Source organism: Thalia democratica, chromosome 2 (genome assembly GCF_965202585.1).
Source record: "Thalia democratica chromosome 2, ktThaDemo2.hap1.1, whole genome shotgun sequence".
NCBI classification, from domain to species: Eukaryota; Metazoa; Chordata; class Thaliacea; order Salpida; family Salpidae; genus Thalia; species Thalia democratica.
In genome coordinates, this window is record NC_139166.1 from 39,433,310 (window position 1) to 39,459,717 (window position 26,408).

Sequence of the window (26,408 nt, forward strand, 5' to 3'; positions counted from 1 at the left end):
TTTATTCGCCAGTAGTGCTCGCGAGTCGTTGTTTCCCGTAGACGCTATTCGTGCATTCTCGGTCTCCTCATCTGTACTCCACTCGGTCGCTTTGCTGATGGTGGATCAGATCTCTTTGTCACCTTCGCCGACTTGTTGACGACTTTCGATTTCTCGAGCCGTTTTCGTGCGAAGTTCAAAAAAAGTTTAAGCAAAAATATAAAGAAAATACTATTTCAAGTATTTTCAAGTACTTTTAAGTATGTTTATAAGAAACTTAAAAAACATTTATAGCTTCAGTTTAAACTAATTATTCGTTATATAAACTTTTAGTATATTAAAAACATTTTACATTCAACATGAGTTAGTTGACAAAACAAACAATTATATTCATTTCAAAAGCTTAAACTTGTTTTCGTAAAAATATATAGCTCTTGAACTTTATACTAATTTATAAAACTTTAATATTCTAAGAAAGTTAAAAACAAATTTGTTGTTAGCGTTTAAATGTTGAATAAGATGTAAAATAGCTCAAATGACCTTATTAAAATTGTGTTTTTATAAGTAAGCTGAAGTGTATAACAACAAAAAACAAGGCAATAAACCTTCTTAACATCAATCACTAAGGTTACTATAGTACAACTGTAGGTTTATAGTTCAAGTTTGAACATAAAATTGTTGTTAAAAAACAAATTGAAATAAAGCTTAACAAATTAAGGCAGTTTTTTATATTAGTAAGAGCTCAAAATAAAATTTTAAGTTAAAGAATAAACTTTAAAAATACTCCTTCAGTTTCTTATGACTCGATTTCGTCCTAAGCTTTGTTCAGAAAGCTTCTTAGACTAGTTGTCTGCCATAATTAAATAAAATAAATTACTCTTTTGGTGGTCTAAACTTTGCGTTTAAAAGTTCATTACTCTTTTGGTGGTCTTAACGTTTTGCTGTAAAAGTTAATAAACCGTAAAGTTTCAATAACATCTTAGTTTAATTTTCCAGCGGTGAAAAACAGCGTCTGAACAAAAACTCAAAGTTTTGCAACGGTTTCTGACAAGTATTTCCATTTTAATATGTTTAAAACGCCATCGGTGAAAAATGAACCAAAATAATTCGCGATTATTTTTAAAAATGAAGAAGTACCCAGAAGTTTTAATTAAAGTTACATTAGCTTTTTTTATTAAAAATATAAAACAAACGTAGTTTATAGATTTTTTCTTCTCTATTCTAAATATTATGTAAACAAAAGTTTCACTATACAAAAGAGCTTAATGTAAAAATTAATGTAACAGTAATCTTTACTTATTTTTACAAAAATTTTGAAAAAACTAAATAATTTGTATAGTACAGTTATATTCCGTTCGAGTTCGCACTTTGAAAACAGCTCGAAAGTGCTTACTTAAGAAGTCCTGGTCTAAAGTTTCATACATTAAGGCTTATCTGATTATGTCAAAAACTCAATGAATAAAGTGATAAAAAATTCTCTAAAACTAAATATAATTATTTACCAAACACATTATTTGTTTTAAACCTGGTAAATTTGTTAAACGACTGATATTTTATTTACATTTTAGTCTAGTATAAACAGTTATATAATTTTCATCTCCTGATGATTTTATTTGTTTTTCAAATAGCTAAATTAACAATGTTTTAACATTGTTTTTTGTCTTAAAGATTTAAATATCAAATATTTGTTATGTTTTCCGAACATTAAAAACTAAAAACTATTTTTGAGATTGAAAAAAGACGAAAAAAAGAATTTAATCCAAACCTGTATAGAATAATTCTTCCCTAGGCAAGTTTTATTAAAACTTAAAAACTTCCTTTAAAACCTCATTTACTCTTGATGCCCACCTGATTGTGTATGGCTAGTTTACTCTTTATAAGCAATTTAATACTTTTGGTAGACTTACCCTTCACGACAATGTATTATATAAAAAATACACTGTTTATTACTTTCGTTAAATTTTAGGGAATCCACCATTTGCTATGTGTATTTTTGTACGCACAATTTTCGTTTATTTTAATTAACTATATAAACCTTTAAAAATAAAAGTATTATTTTTCATATTACTTACTAGTAGCGATTTTTTTTGGGTAAACTAAAGAGTACAAGTTTGCATTTTGAGAAAAACAGCTTAAAATTTCTTACTCAACTGTAAGATAACTGTACTTTATTTTAAACTAGTTTCAAAAAATAGTATTTTATTATTTCATAAGGACAAACCAAAAGTTAATAATGCAAAAATAAAAATAAGTTAGAAGTTCCATCTTATAGAATTAACTTTATTAAAACGTATAATTGAGCAAATACTTATGCTTTAATTACGATCCGTTTAATTATTGAACTTTTAATGTTGCAGTAAAACAGTTAGAAATAAGAAAAAAAAATTATATAGAAAAGCTTAAAACTGTTAGTCGTAAATTTTCTGTAACACAAATATTATAAGTTAAACTTTTGCTGATACTCCGGTTTTAAGTTAAAACTATCATCGTTTTCTGAATGTTTAGTATTTTTATATCATTAAATAAATGTTATCCTTTTAATATTTTATTTATAATGTTTTCTTTTATATTGTGTTATACTTTATTTAACACTTTAAAACAATAAAACTTTATATATAGCGTTATCACACAAATATTGTCAGAAAAATTATTTTTAAGCTATTAAATATGTACAAAACTCATTTTTTAAAATTAAATTTTTTTGTCCTTACAAAAAATAATTAATAAAACTGTTTTCTTAGAAATATGAAGAATAAATTTACTGCAAAGCATTACGGAAGTGATGTAAAAACATGCGTGTTTGTATAATTTTTTACACTTGATAAAATTTAGTTGCTAATAAGCAAATAACTTAACAACTTATAATTAGTTTTAATTTCGTTTAATTATTTTTTGTTTTAATGCAGGCTATTAGAATAACTTAAGTTTCTAATAGTTATAGTTTTTTACTAAATTAGTTTGCGATAAGTCTACTTAATAAAGCTAATAGTAGTCTAAAGTACAATTAAAAATAAAGTAAGCTTTATAGTTTATTTTCAATATTTTTACACCTTTGATTTCAATTGTCTTTTGTACAAAATTTCAGTTTAGTTTATAAGTTCCGTTTATGTAATAGAAACAAAATATTGTTAGCATTAAAATAAAGTATATACTACAATTATCAACATGTTCTTTTTTAAGTATAATAATCAAAAGAAAAAACAATTACTTTATTGAAAACTTTTTAAATTTTAAAAGTTCTAAATCATTAAGGTTTTTTGTATTAGGCAGCCAAGTAAGTTAAAAGTTATATAAAAAACATAATCAATAAATATTTTTTAATTTATAAGCTTAGTATTGATGTAATTAAACGTTGAACTAATTAATTTTATGATGAATTATTGCTTAATTTAATTAGTTTTTTACATAAACTTTTGTGAAACTAAAACTGAAAAATTTAATTGAATCAGTAAACAATAAGTTTAAGTTTAATATGTTTGTAAAGCTTATTAAACAATATTAAAACAGTAGTAATCTGCATAAAAATAAGTAGCTTTAAAAAACAGTACGGTACTTAAACTATTAAGCTGATTTAACAAGGTTTTTAATTTTAATTTAATATATTAAGTTTGCATTTTTTTAAAGCTAAACGCTAGCTTAGCATTATGAATCATTAGCGGGGCTAAGTACTATTACCAACGACATAACTACAGTTAGTAGTTAATACTTTTTGTACAAAATAGAAGTTTTATTATATAAATTTAGGAAAATTAAATAAAAAGCCTAAGTTATTAATAGAGACTAAAAAATCAATTTATCTAAATATATTGTGTTTAACTACTCAGATTCATTGCTTTTAAAATTACAGATTGTTCTACTTTAAAAAACTATTCAACTTGTTGTGATGTCAGATGAAGAATACAACGATATTACTTCATTTTATCATAGAGCACCATCTCCTTGTATAGACGTCACATCGTTTGAACATGACTTAGTTTATACTCCAGTTCATTTAAAAAAGTCTATAAAAAGTGAAGAAGTTTGTAATAAGGACAGATTGCTAGTCAAAAAAAAAAAAAACTTTAAAAGTGATAGTGAACTTAGCGACAGGTTTGCTTATCTCTGTGACATTATTTATAATGTGTTTTGTACTCGATAGCTGTAACTACATTTAAAATACCAAGATCCATAAAAATAAGTTTCAAGTAGATAAAATGATAGCTTTCTGTTTTTATAAATATCTGAAGCAAAAGTATTTACTTTTTTTTTGATTTTATACAGAGTTGATATAAAGCTTAAACTTATTATAAAACTGTTATATTTTTATAAATTATCGTACTAGTTTATCTAAATTGTTTACAAGTTCAAAACCAAATTAAGTATTGATAGTTTTGAAACTTAAAATTGACGTTATGTAAAGCTTTACAAATTTTAAAATTGCGTGTTTCTAAATAGTTCAGCTAATAGTAGCTCTTACCAGTTTTGAAAAATTATTGCTGTTTGAAAAATGAAATAGTGATACTGTTTTAATAGCGGACAATAATAAACATGAAATAATACTAGAAGTATGTTAATAATATTACTGTTTAATACCGTTAAATTAAATAAGTTTAAGTTGCTTGCAGATAACTTTGTCTTGCTCGTTTGCTTAAAGTCTGTTTTACAACTTTAGTTTATCGCAAGTTTCCCCTCGGTTTTTATCTCGACAGTTTTTAACCTTCTTGCTAAACATTTTTCTAAATCTAAGGGTCGGTAAGGACGTTAATCATTCTAAAAAATGTAGCTCAAGGTTTTATTGACAAATTTTCACAGTACTCTTTATTAAATTAACATATGTTTCTTCAACGAAGCTCTGTATAAAAATAAACACTTTAAGGAAAAAATAGAAGCTAAAGTAGGTATTTTTGGTTTTAAATATTTATCCGTAGAAAGCGAAGTAAGATGCTGCATAAAAATGCACATGGAAAAGATATTTACAATTCGGCAGTTTTCTTTTTTGTAAATTGTTACTTTTACCGTATTTCAAAGAATAAAAGTGCTTCTTCTAACTTTTGTTTTTATTACATATTTTAAACATTTTTTCCAAATATATTTTAATGTGATTTAATTAACTAAACATAAGCAAAGCTTGTGTAAATATTATAGTAATTTTATTAGCAGCAGCATACTCGTTTGCAATTTTGCTAACAGTAGTTTTACTAAAAAGCAGTTCAAAGTTACATATAAATAAAGTGATTATAGTTTAGTAAAAGGCAATTAAGATAAAAAGCCGTCTTCCAATGCATAAATAATTATAAACTTAGTAATAATATAATTATTAAAACAATAATAGTAACTAATAAATAATTATTTTAAGATACTATACTGCATCATCTGGAGACGAACTATTTGATCTAGATGATAGAGATAATGCTTTGTGCCTTGATCTTACTGTAGGAGATAGTAACCCTGGTGAGAATTTATTGCATTTTGTTTTTTACCAAGAGTTAAAATCACAATTAACTGTAATAGTTTATTTTTTACTTTACCTGTTTTATTTTAAATGAATAAAATTAACTTTAGTATTTTGATAAACTGTTGCGAACAAACTTCTTTGTATATTAATACCAATGGTTTTAAATATTTTTATCATGTATCTACTGAACTTTTTTGAAACCTTTTCAATGTAAGGTATTGTTAAATATTGTATTTTCTGAGTGGTAAATTTTGATTTAATTTTTTTTTACTTTTTGTTCTTTTTCAATTTCATTAACTATAATCTTTATTGGATAACTGCTTTTCAATGTCTTTCTTATTCTATAGTTCTTTAGATACTAGTTTTAAAAGTTTTACTTCTATGATTTTGGTGTACAGCAGTTTAAATATAGCAAAACCTTTGTATTTGATGGCTTCTTGTAAATTGAGGTAGTAAATATATTCTCTTCTATCTTTACATATATGGCAAGAAATAGAAGTTGGCTTGACGTACTAGATTTCATTGTAAATATAAGGTCTTCATCAAGATTGCTCAACTTTTGATTGAACTCATTTTCTTTTTTGTCCCTAGAGAATATAGTGAATATTTCAAAAACGTACAAATCTACAAACCTAAAATACGTATATTATTGTTTATTGAAAGACAAAGAAAGACGCTCAAATATTTGGTCCTAGAACTTGGTGCACGAAGAACCTTTCGGCTATCGAGTCGCACACCACGGATACCTTTTAACGTCTTGTCCATGACACATATAGGTTAATCTTGACTCAACTGATCTTTTTCTAGTTTACTAACAAACCAGTAAGCTAAAAGGGGAGCTAGTAGTGATCCAATGAATAGACCATTAGTTTGTTTGAACACTTTCCGGTTAAAAATAAAAATTCTCTAAGAACATGTTTTAAGTTGTTATTAATACTGTTTTTGTTATTTTTGATTCTGCAAAAATTGAAGAGTTGTTTCTTGATTACACTTTATCTGCTTACCATATTTTGTTCTAATTATCTTTTTAGGTTTTTATAAACAGTAAAATTGAATAAAAAAAATTGTTATTATTTTATTGATTGCTTCTTAAATTTACTAGTTTTTTGTTTGATTAGTTAATTTTGAGAGCATTTATTTTGTTTTGAAAAGATTTTTTTTATTAATTTTGCAAGCATTGCTCAAATAAACTTATTTGTTAAGTCGAAAAAGTGTTGTTAACTGCAATAAACTTGTATCTTAAAGCTACTATACTGTTAAACTGGGAACGGGTCTAAATTGCACGAAGACAAAATTGCACGAGGTTACTAAATTGCATGAGGGGACTAAATTGCACGAGAACAAAACTGCACGAGTGCAAAAAATTGCACGAAGCCATATTTGCACGAGGGAACAAAATTACACGAAGACGATTTTGCACCAAAGGTCTATTTTGCACAAGTTGCATTTTTGCACGAGAGTAAAATATACAGAAAAAAATAAAAAATAAAGTAAAAACAAAAAAAAAACCAAAAATTATTTTAATAAAAAAAAATAAGAACAAAAAAAAGTTACTGACCGAGGGTAAAGGTTAGGGGTAACAGTGATAGTAAAAAAAAAACATAATAAAATTTATACAAAATTTATTTAATACTAAATTCAATACAACATTATTAACTGATTTAAGGTACATATACTTTGTACCGATTCTTGTATTAATTAGAAGCTAAACTTAAAGATGTTTAAGGCAACTCTAGTTGTATTCTAAAATTAGTACACTAAAAGAGACTGAACTGAATAATTTATTAAAACTATATTGTTTTACAAATGCGGTTAAATAAGCATATTTAACGCTATAATGTAATGTATTATATATACATTACTTATGTTTAAACAAATGTTTTACTTATTTTAAAGTAAAACTTTATTGTATGTACTACTTCAAAGTTTTTTTAACATTTTTATGAAATATATTTACATACTTTGATCAAAAACTTAGTGACGAAATTTTATTTAAAATTATATAAGTAGTTCTATAAATTTTTTATTAAAGTGATTAAAAGTTTGCAAACTTCGTCATATATGATAAAAAGTTGTCTGTTTCACTGAAAACTTCTGGAGCTTGTTTAAATTCATTATAGTTATGGTTTTTTTTTCCCGTAGTTTGTCGTGGTCATTTTGAGTTTAGGTCTTGATTGGTACAAGAAAAGAAAAAAATGTAGTCTTCTCTAGTATTTTAAAAGTAATAAAAAACGTACATCAACATTTCGTGAAGTTATTTTCTCGTCGTACTAGTATTTTTTCAAAGCTTTTTTTTTATTTTTGACTAGGTTACATTTTTTATATTCGATTAATTTAACTTTAATGGAAAAAAGCTCAGTTTGATTTCAAAATATCAAACTGTTGTTCAATTTATCGAAACAAATAATTAAAAAATATTTAATTAGAATAGTTTTGAAAAGAAATATTTAATACACTTATCGACAACTGTTTGATTGAAATTATACGAATATATTTTAAGATACTTGTAAAAACCCTGAATCGTGTTTTTGTGCGTCTTTATATTTTATTTTGTATTTGTTTTCAAAATAAGTCCTAGACATCTTTACATTTATTACTACTGAAATAATTTCTTTGAAAGCAACAAACAAGTATTTTATTTGAATAGCTTTTTTCCGGTGCATAACTTATTTGAAAAATATAACAAAACACATTTAATTTTTTTCCTAAATTTATTTGAGATCTTTCGTAGTAAGTTTTTTCAAAAATTTTATCTTACTAAATTGAACTGAATTAAAATAAGAATATATTGTAGTTTAAAGTTTTAAAATATAAAATGATGTAATTATCGGATGTAAAAACTAACTAAATGTAGAACTTTGCAGAACTAATAAAACTCATTAGGCTAAAATCAAACTAAAACAAACCAGCGATAAAAATAATAATAAAACTACACTTAAAAAAAATAGTAGAAACTAGTAACTTAAAAATTACTTAATAAAAGGATTAAAAAAGTCTAGTTTGGTATACGAACTTTTTCTGCTTACATAAACTGGGCCTTAAAGATTGAATGCATAAGGCTTCCAGAATACGAAGCTGAAAAGAGTTCTCCGCTCTAACTAAAACTAAAAAGTTCTATTTTTCATAGTTTTTTGCACACTCATGATTGTCCAACAAATGTTACCAAATCGCCGAGAAGTATTTTTTTGTAGGTTTCTCCAAATGGCCATTAAACCAGCTTTTCAAGATTTTTGGAACATGCTGATCGATTCTTACGTGAAACCTTTGAATTTTTTTTGTACTAAATATAACATTGGATCTTATATGAAAGCTTGAAGTACAAACTACAAGTCAGTTTTTATAAAATTAAAAAGTATTTTTTAACTTTTGAGATATTGTAATTTTTATAAAAAGTTTCCAGTATAAACGTATGGACCGCAAATTTTTTAGGGTCAATTTTCTCGGAATTTAAAAATTCACTAAAAACCTATCTTCTCCTTCATTTTTTGAGCTAGAGGCTTTAAACTTTCAGGAAACGTTCGTTCCTTTTATAGTTTAAAACAGTGCTTCTGAAATGGGGTTCCGCGGAACCCTAGGGTTCCGCGACGCCTCTCAGGGGTTCCGCGAAGCCTTACGAAATTTAAAAATTAAAATTTGAAAGAAAAAAAAAACATAAATCATAAAAATTCAAAAAAATCGAAAACATGTATAATTAGAGCATTCATTGATCTGCTTAGTTTGTATTTAGCGGTAGGACTTTTAATGGGTATTCATTTTTAATAGGTGTCCTGGTTGCGCAAATTTTTTGAATTTCTACTTTTAGTGAAGTCATGAAAATACTGGTATTATCACTAAAGCAAACAATGTAGGAGCAATCAAAACAAATTCTAAATGTTTACACAATAAAACTAAATAAAAAAATTTTATCAGAAACTTATTTCTGGTATATTATATTGTTTCAAATATTGTAAAAATGTTTAAAAAGATGTCTATTAGCTTGATTTAAAATTTAATATGTATAAAAGCTTTTTTTTACTTAAAAAATGCAACTATAATTTAAAAATAAATCTGGCCAGGCCTATAAAATTTTAACAGAAATTGAATTTGAAATAGTTTTTTTAGACTTACATGATAAAAAATGATACTTTAATTTTTAAAAGTTGTGGCCAGGTCTTTAAAACTTTTACAGAAATTGAGTTTGAAATATTTTTTTAAATTTACATGATAAAAATGTTTAAATTTCTATGTGTTAGCCAAGTTTTAAAGTTTGATATTTAAATATTAAATGCTTTTTCTGTTTAATTATTATAACTCAATGAGATTTTTTTTGATATTCATTTATAAAAAAAACAGCTAAAGAAAGTGACAAAAAACTTATAATATTCAAAAAATGATATTATTTTTAAATTGATGATTTTAAAACAAAAAACAAATAATAATGATTTGCTTAATCAAGGTTTTTTTTTATGTAATTTTATTTGCAACTTTTTTGTTTGTTAAAACATGTTTTAGCAATGGTAATTTTGCAATGTTTCATCGGTTTGATGAGGCCCATGAAAAACGCATAGAATTTAACTTCTCTGACGAAATATACAACCACCTTGATCTTTTGTCTGTAAAGTTTCAACATTATTTTCCTAAAGATGTTCGCATTGGAAATTTATGGATTTTGAATCCTTTTATGTGTGATATTGCTTCAGAAGAAGTAAATCTTCCTACAGATACAGAAAACGAATTGCTGCAACTACCTGAAGATAGCAATTTAAAATTGAGTTTCAAAGGGAAGGAGCTTTCAGGTTTTTTGATATGTGCAATTTCAGAGTACCCCGTCTTAGCAAAGCGTGCAGAAATTTCTTTTACTATTCACCACCACTTATCTTTGCGAGTCCGGCTTTTCGCATGTAACAAACGTTAAAACGAAGCAAAGGAACTGTATGCTGACTCCAACCTTATCTGCCTGTATACGTCTCAGTCTATTCAAAATCCAGCCGCGCATTGACATGCTTGTTGCTAAGAGACAAGTTCAAGTTTCGCACTAAATGTTTTTTATTTATTTTTCGTTAGGCATCTTACCCGTTTATTACAGTGATCTGTGAATTCGATTAGGTTCATGTTCATTTCGTTATTGTTTGTAGCTCTCATTTAGTTTTTATTATGCAAAGAAATATTTTTATGACGTTGCAATTAATCATGTTTATTTTAGTTTATTAATTATAGAATCATAAAATACCTATTGCCTCTGGCGCACTTTGAGTTTGACTCGACTTAATACTATTACAATTGGTATGATTTGTAACAAAGATATAGTTTTGCTAAAAAAATCGTTTATTACTGAAATTCTTTTATTTTTTGCAGGAAATATTATATTAAACATTTTATGTAAAATTAAATTAGGGGTTCCGCGGAAAAGTTGAACTTTGGAAAAGGGTTCCGCAACTAGAAAAAGGTTCAGAAGCACTGGTTTAAAAGACTTTGAATGTTGAATTTTAAAAATATTAAAAAACAAAAATTTTACACAAAAAAAAAATAGGTGGTTTTTTCTAATAAAAAATTTAATTTTTTAAATTAATATAAAATCCTTATTCAATCTTTTTTAAAATTAATAATAGAATATTAGTGAAAATTTGAAGAAGACTGCTTAAAAAATAAAGGAGGAGATAGATTTTTAGTGAAATGGTCTTTTTTCGCGTTTTTAGTTTGCGCTTTCTATGAAGAACCTATTAAAGTCACCGTCTTTGATAGCTCATATCTCAAAAAATACTTTGAATTTTTTCAAGCGGTTAAAAATTTCTGATAGCTTAGATAAAACTCTATAAAATAAGATCAACTTGTAAAAATCAAGGTGGACCCCCCTATGCCCTAAGTAATGTTTAAGTAACTAGTTTCTCGTTTTTTTTAAGTGTAGTTTTATTTTCATTTTTATCGCTGGTTTATTTTAGTTTGATTTTAACCTAATGAATTTTATTAGTACAGCAAAGTTTTACAGTATAAACATTTACTTAGTTTTTACATCCGATAATTACGTCATCTTATATTTTAAAATTTTAAACTACAATATAATCTTATTTCAATTCAGTTCAATTTAGTAAGATTACAATACAATTTTTGATAAGACTTACTACGAAAGATCTCCAATAAATTTAGGAAAAAATTTAAATTTGTTTTGTTATATTTTTTAAATATTTTAATATGTATTTAAAAAAAATAATACACTTTTTTTTCAACACTTTATAAATAGTTTAACACATGGTAAGCTTTAATTTTAAATTATTAATACATTTAAGGTAAATTTTATGATTATGTAATTATGTTATAAGTGAAAATTTTATTTAATTTAAAAAATTTAACGGTTAATCTATTTTGAAAAGTCATCACATTCTGTTCTGAAACCTTTGCGAATAGCAGAGTAAATATGCGGACGTAGTAGTATACAAATATCAAAGTAAAAATAGAAAAGTTAGTCTAAAAAGATAAGTAATGTATTTTTTAGATAAGTTCTTTTAATTAAGTTAACAAATTATAATTGATCAAAGCAAATTATACAGTAATCTTCCTTTATTGTACCAACATAAGTTTCTGTGTGTTAACGAATCAACACACTTCAACTGGGTTCTGTAAAGAAATAAATACTGTAATGAAAGAATAGAAGCTAAAGTATGTGTATACATGTGTTTATTAAAATTAAAATAAAATAATTTTTACATATTAATAGAGGTTAATGGTTAATAGTACGAAGATTACTAAAGGAAGATTACTGTATAATTTGTTTTTACTTATTTTCCAGTGAATTTGTTTCACTAGGACCTTTTGTTACAAATACTTAAGTCTATATTTTGAACAGTTTAACTATAATTGCTTTTTCAAAGTAATTTCAACCAAATAACGCTTTTATTCTACTTATAAACAAATTTAAATTAGTAACAAACAATTTTTTAAACTTTAATTTTGGCTTAGATTTTTTTTATAAGCTAAAAATTATGCCGTGTTTACCGATCGACCGAATTTGTTACTTATATTTACGCGGACCTTGCGATTAAATGACTCAACGCGTTATAACAATATCGGTGACGGTTACTTAAATGTTTAGAACTGATTTAGCTAAATAACTTAGACTATCATTTAAGCTTAGCCTAATTAAATAGTAAGATTGTTAGAATGCTTAAATACTTATATATATAAATCGAGTCTCTGAACAAAAAAGTGTATGAATAGAAATACGACTAAAAAAATATGGCAAAATGTACAAATAAACTACTTTAATTCAAAAGTTCATATAAAAAACAGTCGCCATCGTACAAGTGTACGATGGGAACACAAAACTTTGCAAGAAATAGAAGCGTTATCAACTAAAACACTGAAAACTAACTCAAAAAACAAGCGCGTTTACTGAATTTTAAGTAAATAAATTTGAGAGAAAAGAAAGAAAGAAAGCCACTTTCGACTGCGAAAAACACTGTTAAAGTGTTACACTTTGTCTACTACTTTTACCAATTTAGAATTACTACTTAGATTTGATAAAAAAAGTATATTTATTTTGTTTTAACTTGTAAAAATCATTAAACCACCTCTAGTAAAGAAACATAAATGAAAATGACCGCCAACTGTCGTCGACTTTTATCTTGTTTAGTAAAAAACATTACTTTACTTTAAAAATGCTATAAAATCCGTTGATGATGTGCGAATTAGTTAAAAATTTTGAGCAACTTACAAAATGACAAAAAAACTGAAAGAATTTTCAAAAATTTTTCACTGATTGTACTCGCTCCCCGTTGTTTTCCCGTACACGCTCCTCGTACATGCTCCTCGTACATGTTTGGTTTCCTCATCTGTTCTCCACCTCGGCCACCGTACCTGTTCCTCGCTGATGGTACATCAGATCTCTGCCTCTCCTTCGCTGACTCGTTTATGACTTGCGGTTCTCGAGTCGTTTTCGTGCGAAAGTGCAAATAGAGGGTAAGTAACTATGTACTTGAATTAAATTAACAACAAGTAAAAATATATAGAAGACACTTTTTCAAGTATTTTTAAGTACTTTCAAGTATGTTTTTAATTAGTTTAAAAACATTTATAGCTTCAGTTTAAACGAAATATTTTCTACAAACTTTTATCATGTTAAAAACATTTCACATTTAAGACGATTTAGTTTACAAAACAAGCAATTGCATGCATTTCAAAATTTTAAACTTGTTTTCGTAAAGTATATAGCTGGTGAACTTTGCACTTATTTTTATAACTTTAATATTCTAGGAAAGTTAAAAACAAAGTTGTTTGTTAGAGTTTAAATACTGAATAAGTTTTTAAATAGCTTGAATGACCTTATGAAAAATGTGTTTTATTAGTACGCTGAGATGTACAACAACAAAAAACATGGTAATAAAGTTTGTTACCAGCAATTACTAAGGTTATTATAGTACAACTGTAAATATTATAGTTCAAAGTTTGAACATAAAATTGTTGCTAAAAAACAAAATGAAATTAAGTTTAAAAAATTAAGGCTTTTTTTTACTATTAGTAAGAGCTCGACATAAAATTTAATTTAGTTTAACACTTTAAAAATACTTCTTTAGTTTCTTACGACTCGATTTCGTAATAAGCTTTGGTCAAAAAGCTTCTTAGACTAGTTGTCTGCTATACTTAAATAAAAACAAATTACTCTTTTGGCGGTCTTAACTTTTTGTTCTAAGAGTTAATTAATTGTAAAGTTTCAATAACATCTTAATTTAATTTTCTAGCGGTGAAAAATCGCGTCCGAACATATACATAAAGTTTCACAACGGTTTATTTTCTGACTAACAAGTTTTTCGATTTTAAAATGTTTAAAGCGCCATCGATGAAAAATTTACCAAAATAATTCGTGATTAGTTTTAAAAATGCGTGCTTCGATATTGTTTAGAGTTTTTTCGGTTTTATATCGCCAATTGTGAAATATAAATCAAACTAATTCGCGGTTTGTCTTAAAAATTTGCTCTATGCTAATTTTTAAAGATTTTTTTATTTGCAATCGTTTTCCGTTTTAAGTAAGAAATCTGTTTTTTTGTTAAGATTTCGCGATCGGGCTTAACATTTATTTTAGTTTCGTCGTTTTTTGGCGTCGCTGCTTTGCTTCCGGTCGTAGACGAGGATAATTTCCGTGCGTTTGACGGAATAAGTTTCTGGCGTCGCTGCTGCGCTTCCGGTAGTAGACGAGGATAATTTCCGTGCGTCTGTCGGTTTGACGGAAGAAATTTCTGACTGGCCGTTGGCTCTAATTGTTCTGGTGCTGGCTGCGGTTGCGCTGACCGTTGGGACTGCCCGTTGTGGTGCTGGCTAAGATGGCTTGGATCGTTGGCGCTGGTCGTAGAGGTGCTGGCTTCGTCGGCGCTGACCGTTGACGCTGGCCCTGGTGATGCTGGCCGTGGTTGTTCATAACGTTGGTTCTCATCAGGTTTTTTTGCTGCATTACGTGACGCTGTACTTGTGACGTTATAATTCGGTATGGCGTTAGCGCGATTGCGTGATGTTTCTCTAGCAGCTATTTTGACAGCGTGCTTGCGATCGAGTTCGGCTAATTCGGCTTCTAATTTGCGTAGTTTTTGCAAAGATTCGCGCATAAGTATATCACGATTTTTCGTATATGAGTTACGTAAAAATAGTTTTAAGTTGATGAGATTTCTATAGTCTGTTGTATTCGAATTGAAAAAAATTGACATATTTTTAGAAGGTAAAACATTGGACCATAAGAAAAATTTTATTCTTTCATTATTGTCAAGTTCGTCGATACCGTTGTACCTACAAATTTTATGAACATGTCAATTACTGTCTCAACATCAAATATTTTATGGACTATGTTTAATAAAGGGAGATATTTCAAAACACTCTCTATAATATTAAGATTGTTAAATGTTTCCCTTAATACAAATTGTTACCGATTGTTGCTAAAACCTTGGTAGTCTAACCATACATTTTTCTCGAACTGCGTTTTCTCGAATATGCGCCTACTTTGTCTTTTGTTAAACTCTGCTCTTAACAAATCAATTTCAATGTTAAAATCTATAATTTTGTTACAGGCTGTTGTAATATCTTCGAGATTTTCGCGGGCTTCATCGGTTACTTCGATGCTCCTATACCTACCCCATTCGTAATCTATATGGTCTAACAAGAACCAAGGGAGACATTTTAAGTGTTAGCTACACGCTTTTCCAATAATATAAGTTGGTAAAGGTCGTTATCTAGACATGACATCAACCAATGCAATGGGGTTCTTTCTAAGCAGTTAATCTGATTGTGATTGTACTTACAGTTTAGATATATGTAGGCTACTGGTTCGGGGAGATTAGACAAGGGAAATTCTGCTATTAATGTATTATATTTGTCTCTTTTAAATTTCTCCCAGTCCCTAAAAGTTGGCAGCTATTAGGCCTAAAATAAAGTATGTCCATAATACTAGTAGACTTTCTTTCTGTCCTACTATTAAAGTCTTAATAAACTTTTAAACTAATTTTGGGTCACCATCTACAAAACGCAGAAATTAAAAAAAGAAGAAGGTTACGGACTTAATTAAGGCGCGTGCTCAAATAACCAGGTCACCATTTACCGATCGACCGAATTTGTTACTTATATTTACGCGGACCTAGCGATAACTAATTTAACGCATTATAACAATATCGGTGACGGTTACTTAAATGTTTAGAATTAATTTAACTAAATAACTTAGACTATCATTTAAGCTTAGCCTAATTTAGTAGTAAGATTGTTAGAATGCTTAAGCACTTAAATATATAAATCGAGTCTATGAACAAAAAGGTGTATTATAATGAACGACTAAACAAAATATAGTAAACTGTACAAATAAACTACTTTAATTCAAAAGTTCATATAAAAACAGTCGCCATCGTGCAAGTGTACGATGGGAACACAACACTTTGCAAGAAATAGAAGCGTTATCAACTAAAACACTGAAAACTAACTCAAAAAACAAGCGCGTTTACTGAATTTTAGGTAAATAAATTTGAGAGAAAAGAAAGAATGAAAGCCACTTTCGACTGCGAAAAACACTGTTAAAGTGTTACACGTGCACAAGTGACTTTTTGTACAAAAAAGAGACCTGTTGAAAAGTGTCACCAGTGAAAAATGTGAACTAGAGCTAAATTGACGACTCGTGAAAAAGTGACGCGATGAAAAAGGTGATACTCTTGTAAAACTGACGCTTCATGAATAAAAAATTAGTGAAAAAACAAATCCTGCAAAAGTAAAGGTCTTTTCAAAAGTGACGGTTTACTTCGATGGGAAATGATCGGACGGTAATTAATTTTGTTGATGAATCGACTCGGGTTGGAATTAATAGATTTGGAACTGATTTTAATTGGAATTGGTCGGGTAAGAATTGACGGATAAGAATTGATTCTGTAGGAAATTATCTGGGTTGTAATTGAGCGTGTCCAAAAGCCATAACTAAACTCTTCAAACATTATACTAAAGTCTTTGCAAAAATAATATTATTAGATTAGTTAAAGTTAAAGCCCAACATGATGATGTTAATTCAGTAAAAATTTCTAATAAAACAAGCAATCTAATATCTGATTAATTATAAAATATAGTTAGTATTGTGAATGTAAATATTCAAAAGTAAGACCAATTTTAAAGCCAAGATTAAAAACAATACCAGAAAACTATATATATATTGCACGAATAATATTATTAGATTAGTTAAATTTAAAGCCAAACATGATGATGTTAACTCAGTTAAAATTTCCAATAAAATAAACAATCTAATATCTGATTAATCAATAGAAAATAGTTAATTAGTATTGTGAATGTAAATATTCAAAATTAAGACCAATTTTAAAGTCAAGATTAAGAAAATACTAGAAAACTATATATATATATATATATATATATATATATATTGCAAAAATAGTATTATTAGACTAGTTAAAGTTAAAGCCAAACATAATGATGTTAACTTAGTTAAAATTTATTATAAAACTAACAATCTAATATCTGATTTATCAATAAAAAATAGTTAATTAGTATTGTGAATGTAAATATTTAAAAGTAAGACCAATTTAAAAATCAAGATAAAAAACAATACCAGAAAACTATAGGCTAATTTCAATACTACCGAATTTGAGTATAATAATTTAAGTGTTAATATACAACCTTACTTTTTGTAGTTTTTTTACTAAAAATGATGTTTAAAACAATTTTCTATTAGGTTTCAGACAGTACTGTTCTACCACCATGGCTTTGACTGAGTTTGTAGATGGTGTTCTGAAGAGATTTGGTAAGGGGGAAGTAGTATATGCGTTTTACTTTATTTCAGTAAATTTTATGACAGAATTTGTAGAAGAGTTTTGCTAAACAAATTAGTATACTATAGAAAGCGAGGGAAATGTATTTGTTAATTAGATCATATTTAGCTTGAAGAAAACAGTTTGATAAACTTGCCTGGTATAAATCAACATGTAAAATAATTGACGTAGGAGCACCACAAGGTTTAGTTTTAGGACTTCTATTGTTTTCAATACTCATTAATGATTTAGAGAACAGTACATAAGAGTTTTAAGTTTCGCAGATGATACCTTACTATATAAAACATTAAAAACACAAATTCACAAGACAGTGACAACCTTAGTTTGGAACATCAAAAAGACTCAATTTGTCTTAGATAAATAAAAGCTTCAATTAAGCACAGTAAAAACTATTTCATCCACCTAAAGTTTTTTTTGGAAAGGTATAATTTTTTAAATAAGAATTGTTTAGGAAATATTTAAACAGTAAAAAGAAAAAGATTAAAATTAGTTAGTGTTCCTTATAAAACAAGGTACATTTTAAATGAGAAATCTATATACATATTTTTTATTCGTTTTTCATAAATCATATAAGGTACGGTTTGTTGTGTTTGGGCAGAATTAATCAAACTAAAGTTAATAAGTCAACGTTTTCAAAAATAAAGCACTTAGGTGCATTCATTATAAAAAAAAACTACGAAAGTGTAAGTAAGTGAAAAATAATAAACGAGTAAAATTTAAAAGTTTGTTCAAAGACGAGTTGAGTGTTTTCATGTTTAAATTTAAAATAGTTTTCAACCGGTAAATTTTAAGTGTTAATTTGAAGTATAACTAAATTTATAGATATTTAACAAGATCCTCAAAAACAAACATTTTTAGTATCAAGATCTAACAATAAATATGGTCATAAACCACTAGCTTATTAAGGTAGTATGCTATGAACAAAATCACTATTAAAAAAATACTTAAAAAAATTTAAAAATCACTATAAAATACCAAAGCAATCTTAGAAGGTTCAAGGTTAAACTAAAGGATAATTTATTAAACGGTCAACTAACTGAAAAAAAAATTATATAAGATGTGAAGCGATAATATTTTTATATATTCATGTTATATGTTTACTAGATTAATATTTACTTTTTATCTAAAAATATTAGATTTTGAGTGTATTAATTGGTTTCAGGCCTTGATTGTAGAAATTTGTAATATGTTTTTATTTATTAATTTAAGTTTATTAGTAATTCATTTCATTGTATAGCTGAAATTTCTTTCGTGTAAATAAGCTTACTAAGCTCTTTAAATATTTTAACAATAAAGTTAAGTATATAGTAACCTTAAATTAAAATGGTAATAAATTGTCATTTTCAAAATGGTAAATACTTCATTTCATAAATAAATGAAAAAATGATAATAACTTGTCGTAGGTCATTATTTGGTTTTTAATCTTCAAAGAATACTTATATAATGTTTTAAGTGTTCTTTGTGTCCGTTTGAATTAACATTTTGGTTATACTTAAATTTTTTGACTTATATGTTTATTTAAAATTGTAAGAAATGGTAATTATAAGTTAAAGATTTGTTAAAGATACGTATAGTTTTTTAATGCTACAGTTTTATTTTATTTTAAATTTAAAACAAGTTTATAGTTTAGCTCAAGGTTTTAAACACACTTTTGTTTACTACTTAAAAATATTTTACATGTAAAAGTAATAACAAGTTGAATTACTTGCTGAAAATACTGATAAAACTTAAACCTGTAAAAATTGATGATTACAATTGGGCTTTTTGATACCGATTTCAGCACATATTCTATGTTTGTTTAAAGTCAGATAACCTTGCTTAATATACTATATATCAAATTATTAGTTTTTGACAAATATTTTACTTTAATTATATATTTTTTTAACGTTTTTCGTTTAGAAAAATATTCACAATTGTAAAATTTACTATTTTAAATAATATGTATACTTTTTTTTTTATATATGACTTTAAATATTAAAATTATGTCTGTTTCTTGAAAATTAAAACAAATTTAATATGTTTGAAGTTTTATTTTTCGACAGATTTTGTTTATAAATTTCATTAAATTTTCTTAGTAATGTAAAGTTACCAATTACTTAGATAGATGTAATTGCTGATAAAAGATAAAATTTAATTTATTTAAATCAGTTTTTATTACTACATCTTATAAGTAGTCTAAAAAACATTTTGTACATCTATATGTCTATTATTAATGCCTTTTTTCGCAATAAGTTAAATCTAGTTTGTAGACTTTTATTAACGGTTTGGATAAAGTCGCTAAAGTTTTTATTTATTTGGTTTTTAATATTTGTTTTCACTAAACCCATAGTTTTAAGTGTTGCAATCTAAATTATTGTAGATTTTTTTTTGATTTATTTAAAGTAAAGATGACTGAGTTTCTATATTTTGATTAGTTTTTGTTTTACTAATGTAGGTTTTTTACTAAATTCGTTGTCGCATTTACTTTATTTATCTTCTTTTATAATCTTTATTGGAACTTTTTTCTTTTTCGAGAGTTTAAGTTTTTACTAATATAAATTACGATTATAGCTCATTATAATTTTAATTATGCATATGGTGTATGACTCGATGACCGAGAGTACTTTTTATACACCAGGTTCTTAGACTGATTGTTTTTAAGAGTTTTGTTTTTTTTTTCTTCTGTCTTTAAAAACTTGTTATTCCAAGAATATAAATTCAACAAAGCCACTTTTTTTTAGATTAGACTCAAATATCGTGCACTTTAAAAAAAGAAGGATATTTGTGCTCCAGAAAAATAAAACTTTTACTTTACGCAGTGCTTAACAATATATGTCGATTAAAGAGCCGCTTATTTTGATTTGTTTTTATAAACCTTAATTTAGCTATATTGTAATAAAACTTTATTATAGATACTTATGTATAAAAATTAGTTAACTTTTTTTTAATCTAAAGAATATTGTATCAGATTTATCAGGCATGATAGACATTCAAACACTTTCTGCTTACTCTTCAATGTTTGCGCACTACAACCCAGTTATACAGGTAACTTTTTTTAATAAGTAAAATCTAAAAAGAACTAAATAATCCTAAATCTAACTTAAATATAAGAGATAAAAATATGACGTTCTTTATGAAAAAAAAAATCTTGATTATTTTTATTCAATTTAAATAAGTTGTGAAATTTATAAATTTTTAAATAGTTTTTAATACAAAATTTCAACGTAAGAAACTATAAATGACTATAACAAACTTGTTATATTTCAAAACTCACAAGTGTAACTAAAGAAGCTTTATCTCGTAAAGTAAAAAGTATTATAATAGTACGATTTTTATACAAACTAAAAATATAAAAGTTGTTAAAGATAGTTATACAAGATAAACTAAGAAAAAAGAACATGCATTTCGCTTCGTATGCTTAATAGAATACAGATCAGAAATTTCCAAATTATTTTTTTATGCCCTTTAAAGAAATAAAAAATGTTATACAATCCCCTTCGACAAGCTTTCTACTCTTAAATACACCTAAGACTTGTTTTTTCGCGTTTATAATCAACTACAGAATATCTAATATCTAATGCAACTTTTAAATTATGGCCTCTTGATCTCCCTATGGCCCCTTTACTACTCACCCCCCCCTTGCAGCTTATGGCCCCCTAAATTTCTGAAATGGGCAAGTTGTGGAAACTCTAGTTTAGATAGAGTTAATAAAGACTTAATAGAAAATTAAATCATAAGTGATACTTTACTCTGATTTAAGTTGTATATTATTTTGAAGCATAGTAACTTACAAGAACTTAATAAATTAGAACTAGGGTGGGCAACGTACGGCCCGCTAAACAAAATTTCTAGCCAGGACGTGTTTTATATCGTTTAAAATGTAATATTTTTCAATATACAAAAACTTTGAAAAGTGCTTTTAATATTATTTTTGTAAATTTTCAAAATTACTTTGCTCGTGAAAACTTGTTTGTTAACAAGTCCAGTCTCTAAAAACTTTTCTAATAAATCTGTCCCGTCGACTAGAAAGTTTGCCGAACCCTTAATTATAAAAAGTAAATTAAGGGAAAAATGCTTAAGAAAGTAATAGGCTAAAACAAGGTGGTAGTTTTTTATAATTAATAACATATAAAATAAAACTTTGTCTTTTTTTTAATTATTCTCAAACTTACAATTAAAAATAATTTTAACTAATTCCAAAATTAAAGTTTTGCTCCTTTACAGTTTTTTAATTTAAGTCTAAAATTTTGTAATAATTTGTAGTAATTACAATTTAGTTATGAGTAGTTTTAGTTTTTATCTTTTGTTTTGTTACTTTAATGCCTCATTAAGTACAATTATATGAATAGAACTGAAGTTGTAGTATTAGAGTTGTATACAATTTAAACTATATTCATATTAATACTGTAAAAAACTAGTTTAATAAGAAATATATTTGATTAGTCAAAATTTTAAACCTAGAGTTACATTAAAACTACTATAAATAAAATAAATAGTGTTGAAATCTCTAAACGCAAATTTACAAAAATCATAGGCAATTATTTTTTAGTCCACAATTGACTTATCAAACATACATAAATATATTGTTTATTAAACGAAAAAATAAGCGCTCAAAAATTTTGGTCTAATGACCTGGTGTACAAAGGAACCTTTCGGTTATCGAGTCGTAAACCACGTCTAAGGATTATTATATAGGATTAGATTATATAGCTTTAAAACAGGCTATATAATCAGACTATGTTTTAGATAATTAAAAGTTAGTATCTATCAAATTTTAGCATTTTTATATTATACTTTTAGTAATGCATAGTTTTAAAAATCAATATTTAAATGCATTACTAACCATAATTTATATAAATGATATATGAAAATTTCATTTTTAGTATTTTAGATGCTCTACAGTGTAGAAGCTATATAAATATTTTTTAAAACACTTAATACATAAAAAATATTTTTTAGTAATTTTAGTAATTGCTGGTTTTCATCGCTTAACGAATTTTCAAAATACAATGCTTATTAAAATAAAATATATCTATTAATTAAAAAAAAAAAGCTATTTCAAATTATTTTAATTAATTAATTATTAAATACGTTAGTGTATTCTTATTCGTTATACAAAAAATTTATATGCTCATAATTCTAGTAATAATCAGTTGTCCAAGAAAATGTAAAATAAACAGATTTTGTGTTATGTTTTTTTTAAAGGTTTGAATTGATATCGAAATGTGTATAGCACTTGGAAATATTGAAAGTTTTAACTTTATCAATTACATCTACCTGAAAGATTACTTTTAATAAAAAAGTAATAATTTTGTTTTATAAATTGATGACAAACAATTATGTTACCACATTGCTCTATATAGCCAATCAACAAAAAATAGTACTTTTAATACCATTTTTATACAAGTGAAACTTAGTAAAATTAAGCAATAGAGGTTTTTTTTTTCACTTATCTATTCTTCTAAAAGAACTAAGTTTAGAAGCTTCAAGTAGAGTTTTTTTATACAACTATATTCGAAAATTTTTTAATAATTTTAAGTATTTCATATTCACTTAACAATTTTTTTAAAGTGACTGTTTGATTATATTACCAAACAAAACTCTTCTGTTAAAGTCACTAAGGAATAAAGTTCTAGATGAGTAAGTTTATGATATGTCAAGTACTTTTTAGGTATGTATTTTTGAAACTAAATGTAATAGTTTAAGTAAGTTTTTGAATTTATTAGAGCGATGAAAAAGGAAATCCTATTTTTGTTTCTCCACCACCACCACCTGATGAAAACACTTTTAATCTACTAAATAAAAGTTCTGCGGAAACGATTATACCACAGGAAACTTCTTTCGAAAGTATTTTTATTAGTTTTTATTCAAAGTATTTCTTTTTATAGTGTTTTTTACAGACGAGGTTAAAAATCCAAGTTTTGAAATGCATAATATTTTGATAAACAAGCAACAGCCAGGAGTTTTATCAGATGCAATAACTGAATTAACAGATGTAATGGAAAAAATGGCTAATTTCATTAACGATCCTTCTAAACTTGATGATTGAACCATAAAAACATATATCAAAAATATTTAATTGAAATGCATATATATATTTGTGTACATTTATATTTGTTGTAAAAGAAAACAAACTTTAATGTTTTTACAATAAATGTAATTCGCTCTACTTTTTATACAACATAATGGGCACTATATACCAATTTTTGATAAAACAACAAAATACCTATATATATAAAACTGTATTTATAATACAAAAAACAACTAATCTTCTTTTTGTTTACTATGGTTTCTACGAATTTTGCTTTCATCAGAATAATTTTAAAGATAACTGCAAATATTTTAAGGGATCAAAATTTTTAAACATTGTGACGTTTTAAATAAATTTGAATAACTTTAGTTAGCTAATGTTAAAAACAACTTCTGTACAAGTTAAGTTTTGTTTTATCTTATTTGTTCTTATTTTTAGTTTTCTTTTGCTGCTATTTTTGTTATTGATGTATTTTTTGCTCTTTTACGAAATACATATTTTGGTTGTGAAGACAGGGTTGCTGTCTTTCTTTTTTTTAACAATAACTCTTTTTTAATTTTTTTCTATTTCGTACATTTCTTGGCTATATAAAACTATATAAATAAATAAATATATATATATAAATATATATTAAGGTTATTATTCAAACTTGAACACCTTCTACTGAACCCACTTGAATGGCTTTTAAATAATTTATTGGAAAAGTACGATTTTTAAAATACTGGTACATATGTTTCATAAGACTAGACGCCTTAATCATCAGCCAGTTTAACATAAAATAAAATGCACTTTGCTAAACATAGATGCAAAAGTTATGCACTAAAACAAAAACAGTATGACGTAATATTGTGCATTACAAAAATCGATCTACCATCTAACCAATCAAACAACTAAAATTAACAAAAAAAACAGTTAAGTGACAATAAAATACTTTAAAATTTATTGTATTTTAAGAGGAGCGTTTTCATATGTCGACCAGACGATATGAATTCACTCCTCTTATTTAAACAACCTTCCTTTTTTAAAGCATACATAACGGCTGTTGATTCTTTTAAGCATAGCGTAAAAACAGGGTTATTACCATCTGCTTGCGGCCTAAAACGCGAAAACATTGATTTTAAATTAACTTGGGTGGTGATAAAAAGAACGCAGCCAATAGCAAATGCCATAAGGTTATACTACAGCGGTGCATTACATTAATTGCGTGATTTTTGAGTCTAAATTCTTATGAAGTTAATGAAGTTATAATTTTTTTCCTTATGGAGTTTTTCATCAACTTCGGTGCGCACTTTCGTTTGCGCACTGAATCAGTATACTGGGTAATTTTCTTAACTTTTCACTAATTGGTATTCAAAATTTCGTTTAACTTTTTGAATACTAGATTAAAATAGTTCAAAAAAGACAAATAAAGCAGAAAAAATAAAAAACAAAAGGATAAAGATATTACTTTTTCTTTTTTACTTCTTTTTTTTTTTTTGGGTGGCACGCATGCGCCAGTGTCCCTCCCCACGCTACGTCCCTGATCGATATGTACAAAATTATTAATAACTTTAATTTTGTTTATCTTAAAGAATAAATCACTATCTGAAATAAGCTACAACAACTTCTTAATATATACTATTTTTTAAATTTAAAGTGTAAATGTTATCGTTATACTCTTATTACCAGCAGTACTTAAATTAGTACTTTAAATGTTATACCAAAATAAAGCTTTTCGCGAAGCAGAAAGTTTCGTTCAATATTTGAAGTGAACAGTAAAAAAATTACTAAATTTAAATAATTATTGCAACTTTTAAAGGCAATAAAAAAACCAACATGAGCTAATTAAAAAAGCCTCAAAAAGTCTTACAGGAAATCTGCATACAATATATCAAAGTATGTACAAAAATAATTTGAGCTTAAAAATATTTTTTGAAAGTCTGGTTTTGTTATTAAACCTAATTCTTTTAACTATAAACCAGCTTCAATAATACTATAAAGGTAACTAAATCTTTAAAAACTGTCCTTAACTATAAAAAAATAACAATTAAGTATTTACTGACCAAATTTTTTAATGATTCTTTGTGCACAGTTTTTTCAGATACTTTAAATATTTTTACTTTGTTTCTAAATGACTAAAAGAAAAACTCTAATAATTACTTCACAATTTATGTTTACAACATGATACTAAAAAAGCGTTAGTTTTGGTAAAACTAGCCGCAAAGCGGAAAACTTCTACTAATAATTAATGTCAAAACCGTAATTACTAACAAAATTTAAATAGTGTTATAACATAAGTTAAGTATATATTGTCGAAAAATTACAAACTGCATAAACTCAGACTCATTAGAAGTCTAAAAAAAACTTGTCTGAACTTTAAACAAAAAAAGTTCAAACCATCCGGAGATTTAAAATTTTTATACTAATCTTAGTGTGTAACAGCCCTGTTAAATTGTATAACATAAGTTAACAAACACGGTTAAAATGTTTGGTTCTAGGAACTTGTGCACGAAAAACCTTTCGGTTATCGAGTCGCACACCACGGATACCTTTTAACGTCTTGTCCGGAACAAATAAGTAAAAGCTTTTGCAAAACATTGAAAACGAATCAATTAAATTTTCTTCAAATTCTTAGATATAAATTTACTAGTTATCTACCGGATCCACTATTTAAGATCCAGCCGGATCCGGATCCGGCTCTTTTTTCTAATTTAAGATCCGGCTAGAACAAGGTACC

The 26,408-nt window shown here is 26.3% G+C and overlaps 1 protein-coding gene across 1 annotated transcript; it reads left to right on the plus strand.

Annotated features, from left to right (window-relative positions):
- The first annotated feature begins 3,830 nt into the window (after nt 1–3,830).
- On the plus strand, nt 3,831–24,156 carry LOC145829812 (uncharacterized). The gene is made up of 5 exons (XM_082937679.1): nt 3,831–4,068; nt 5,315–5,409; nt 20,630–20,706; nt 23,388–23,508; nt 23,562–24,156. Exons 1-5 carry the CDS (start codon nt 3,863–3,865, stop codon nt 23,708–23,710), a joined length of 648 nt encoding a protein of 215 aa, XP_082793805.1. The 5' UTR covers nt 3,831–3,862; the 3' UTR covers nt 23,711–24,156.
- Nucleotides 24,157–26,408: the final 2,252 nt, after the last annotated feature.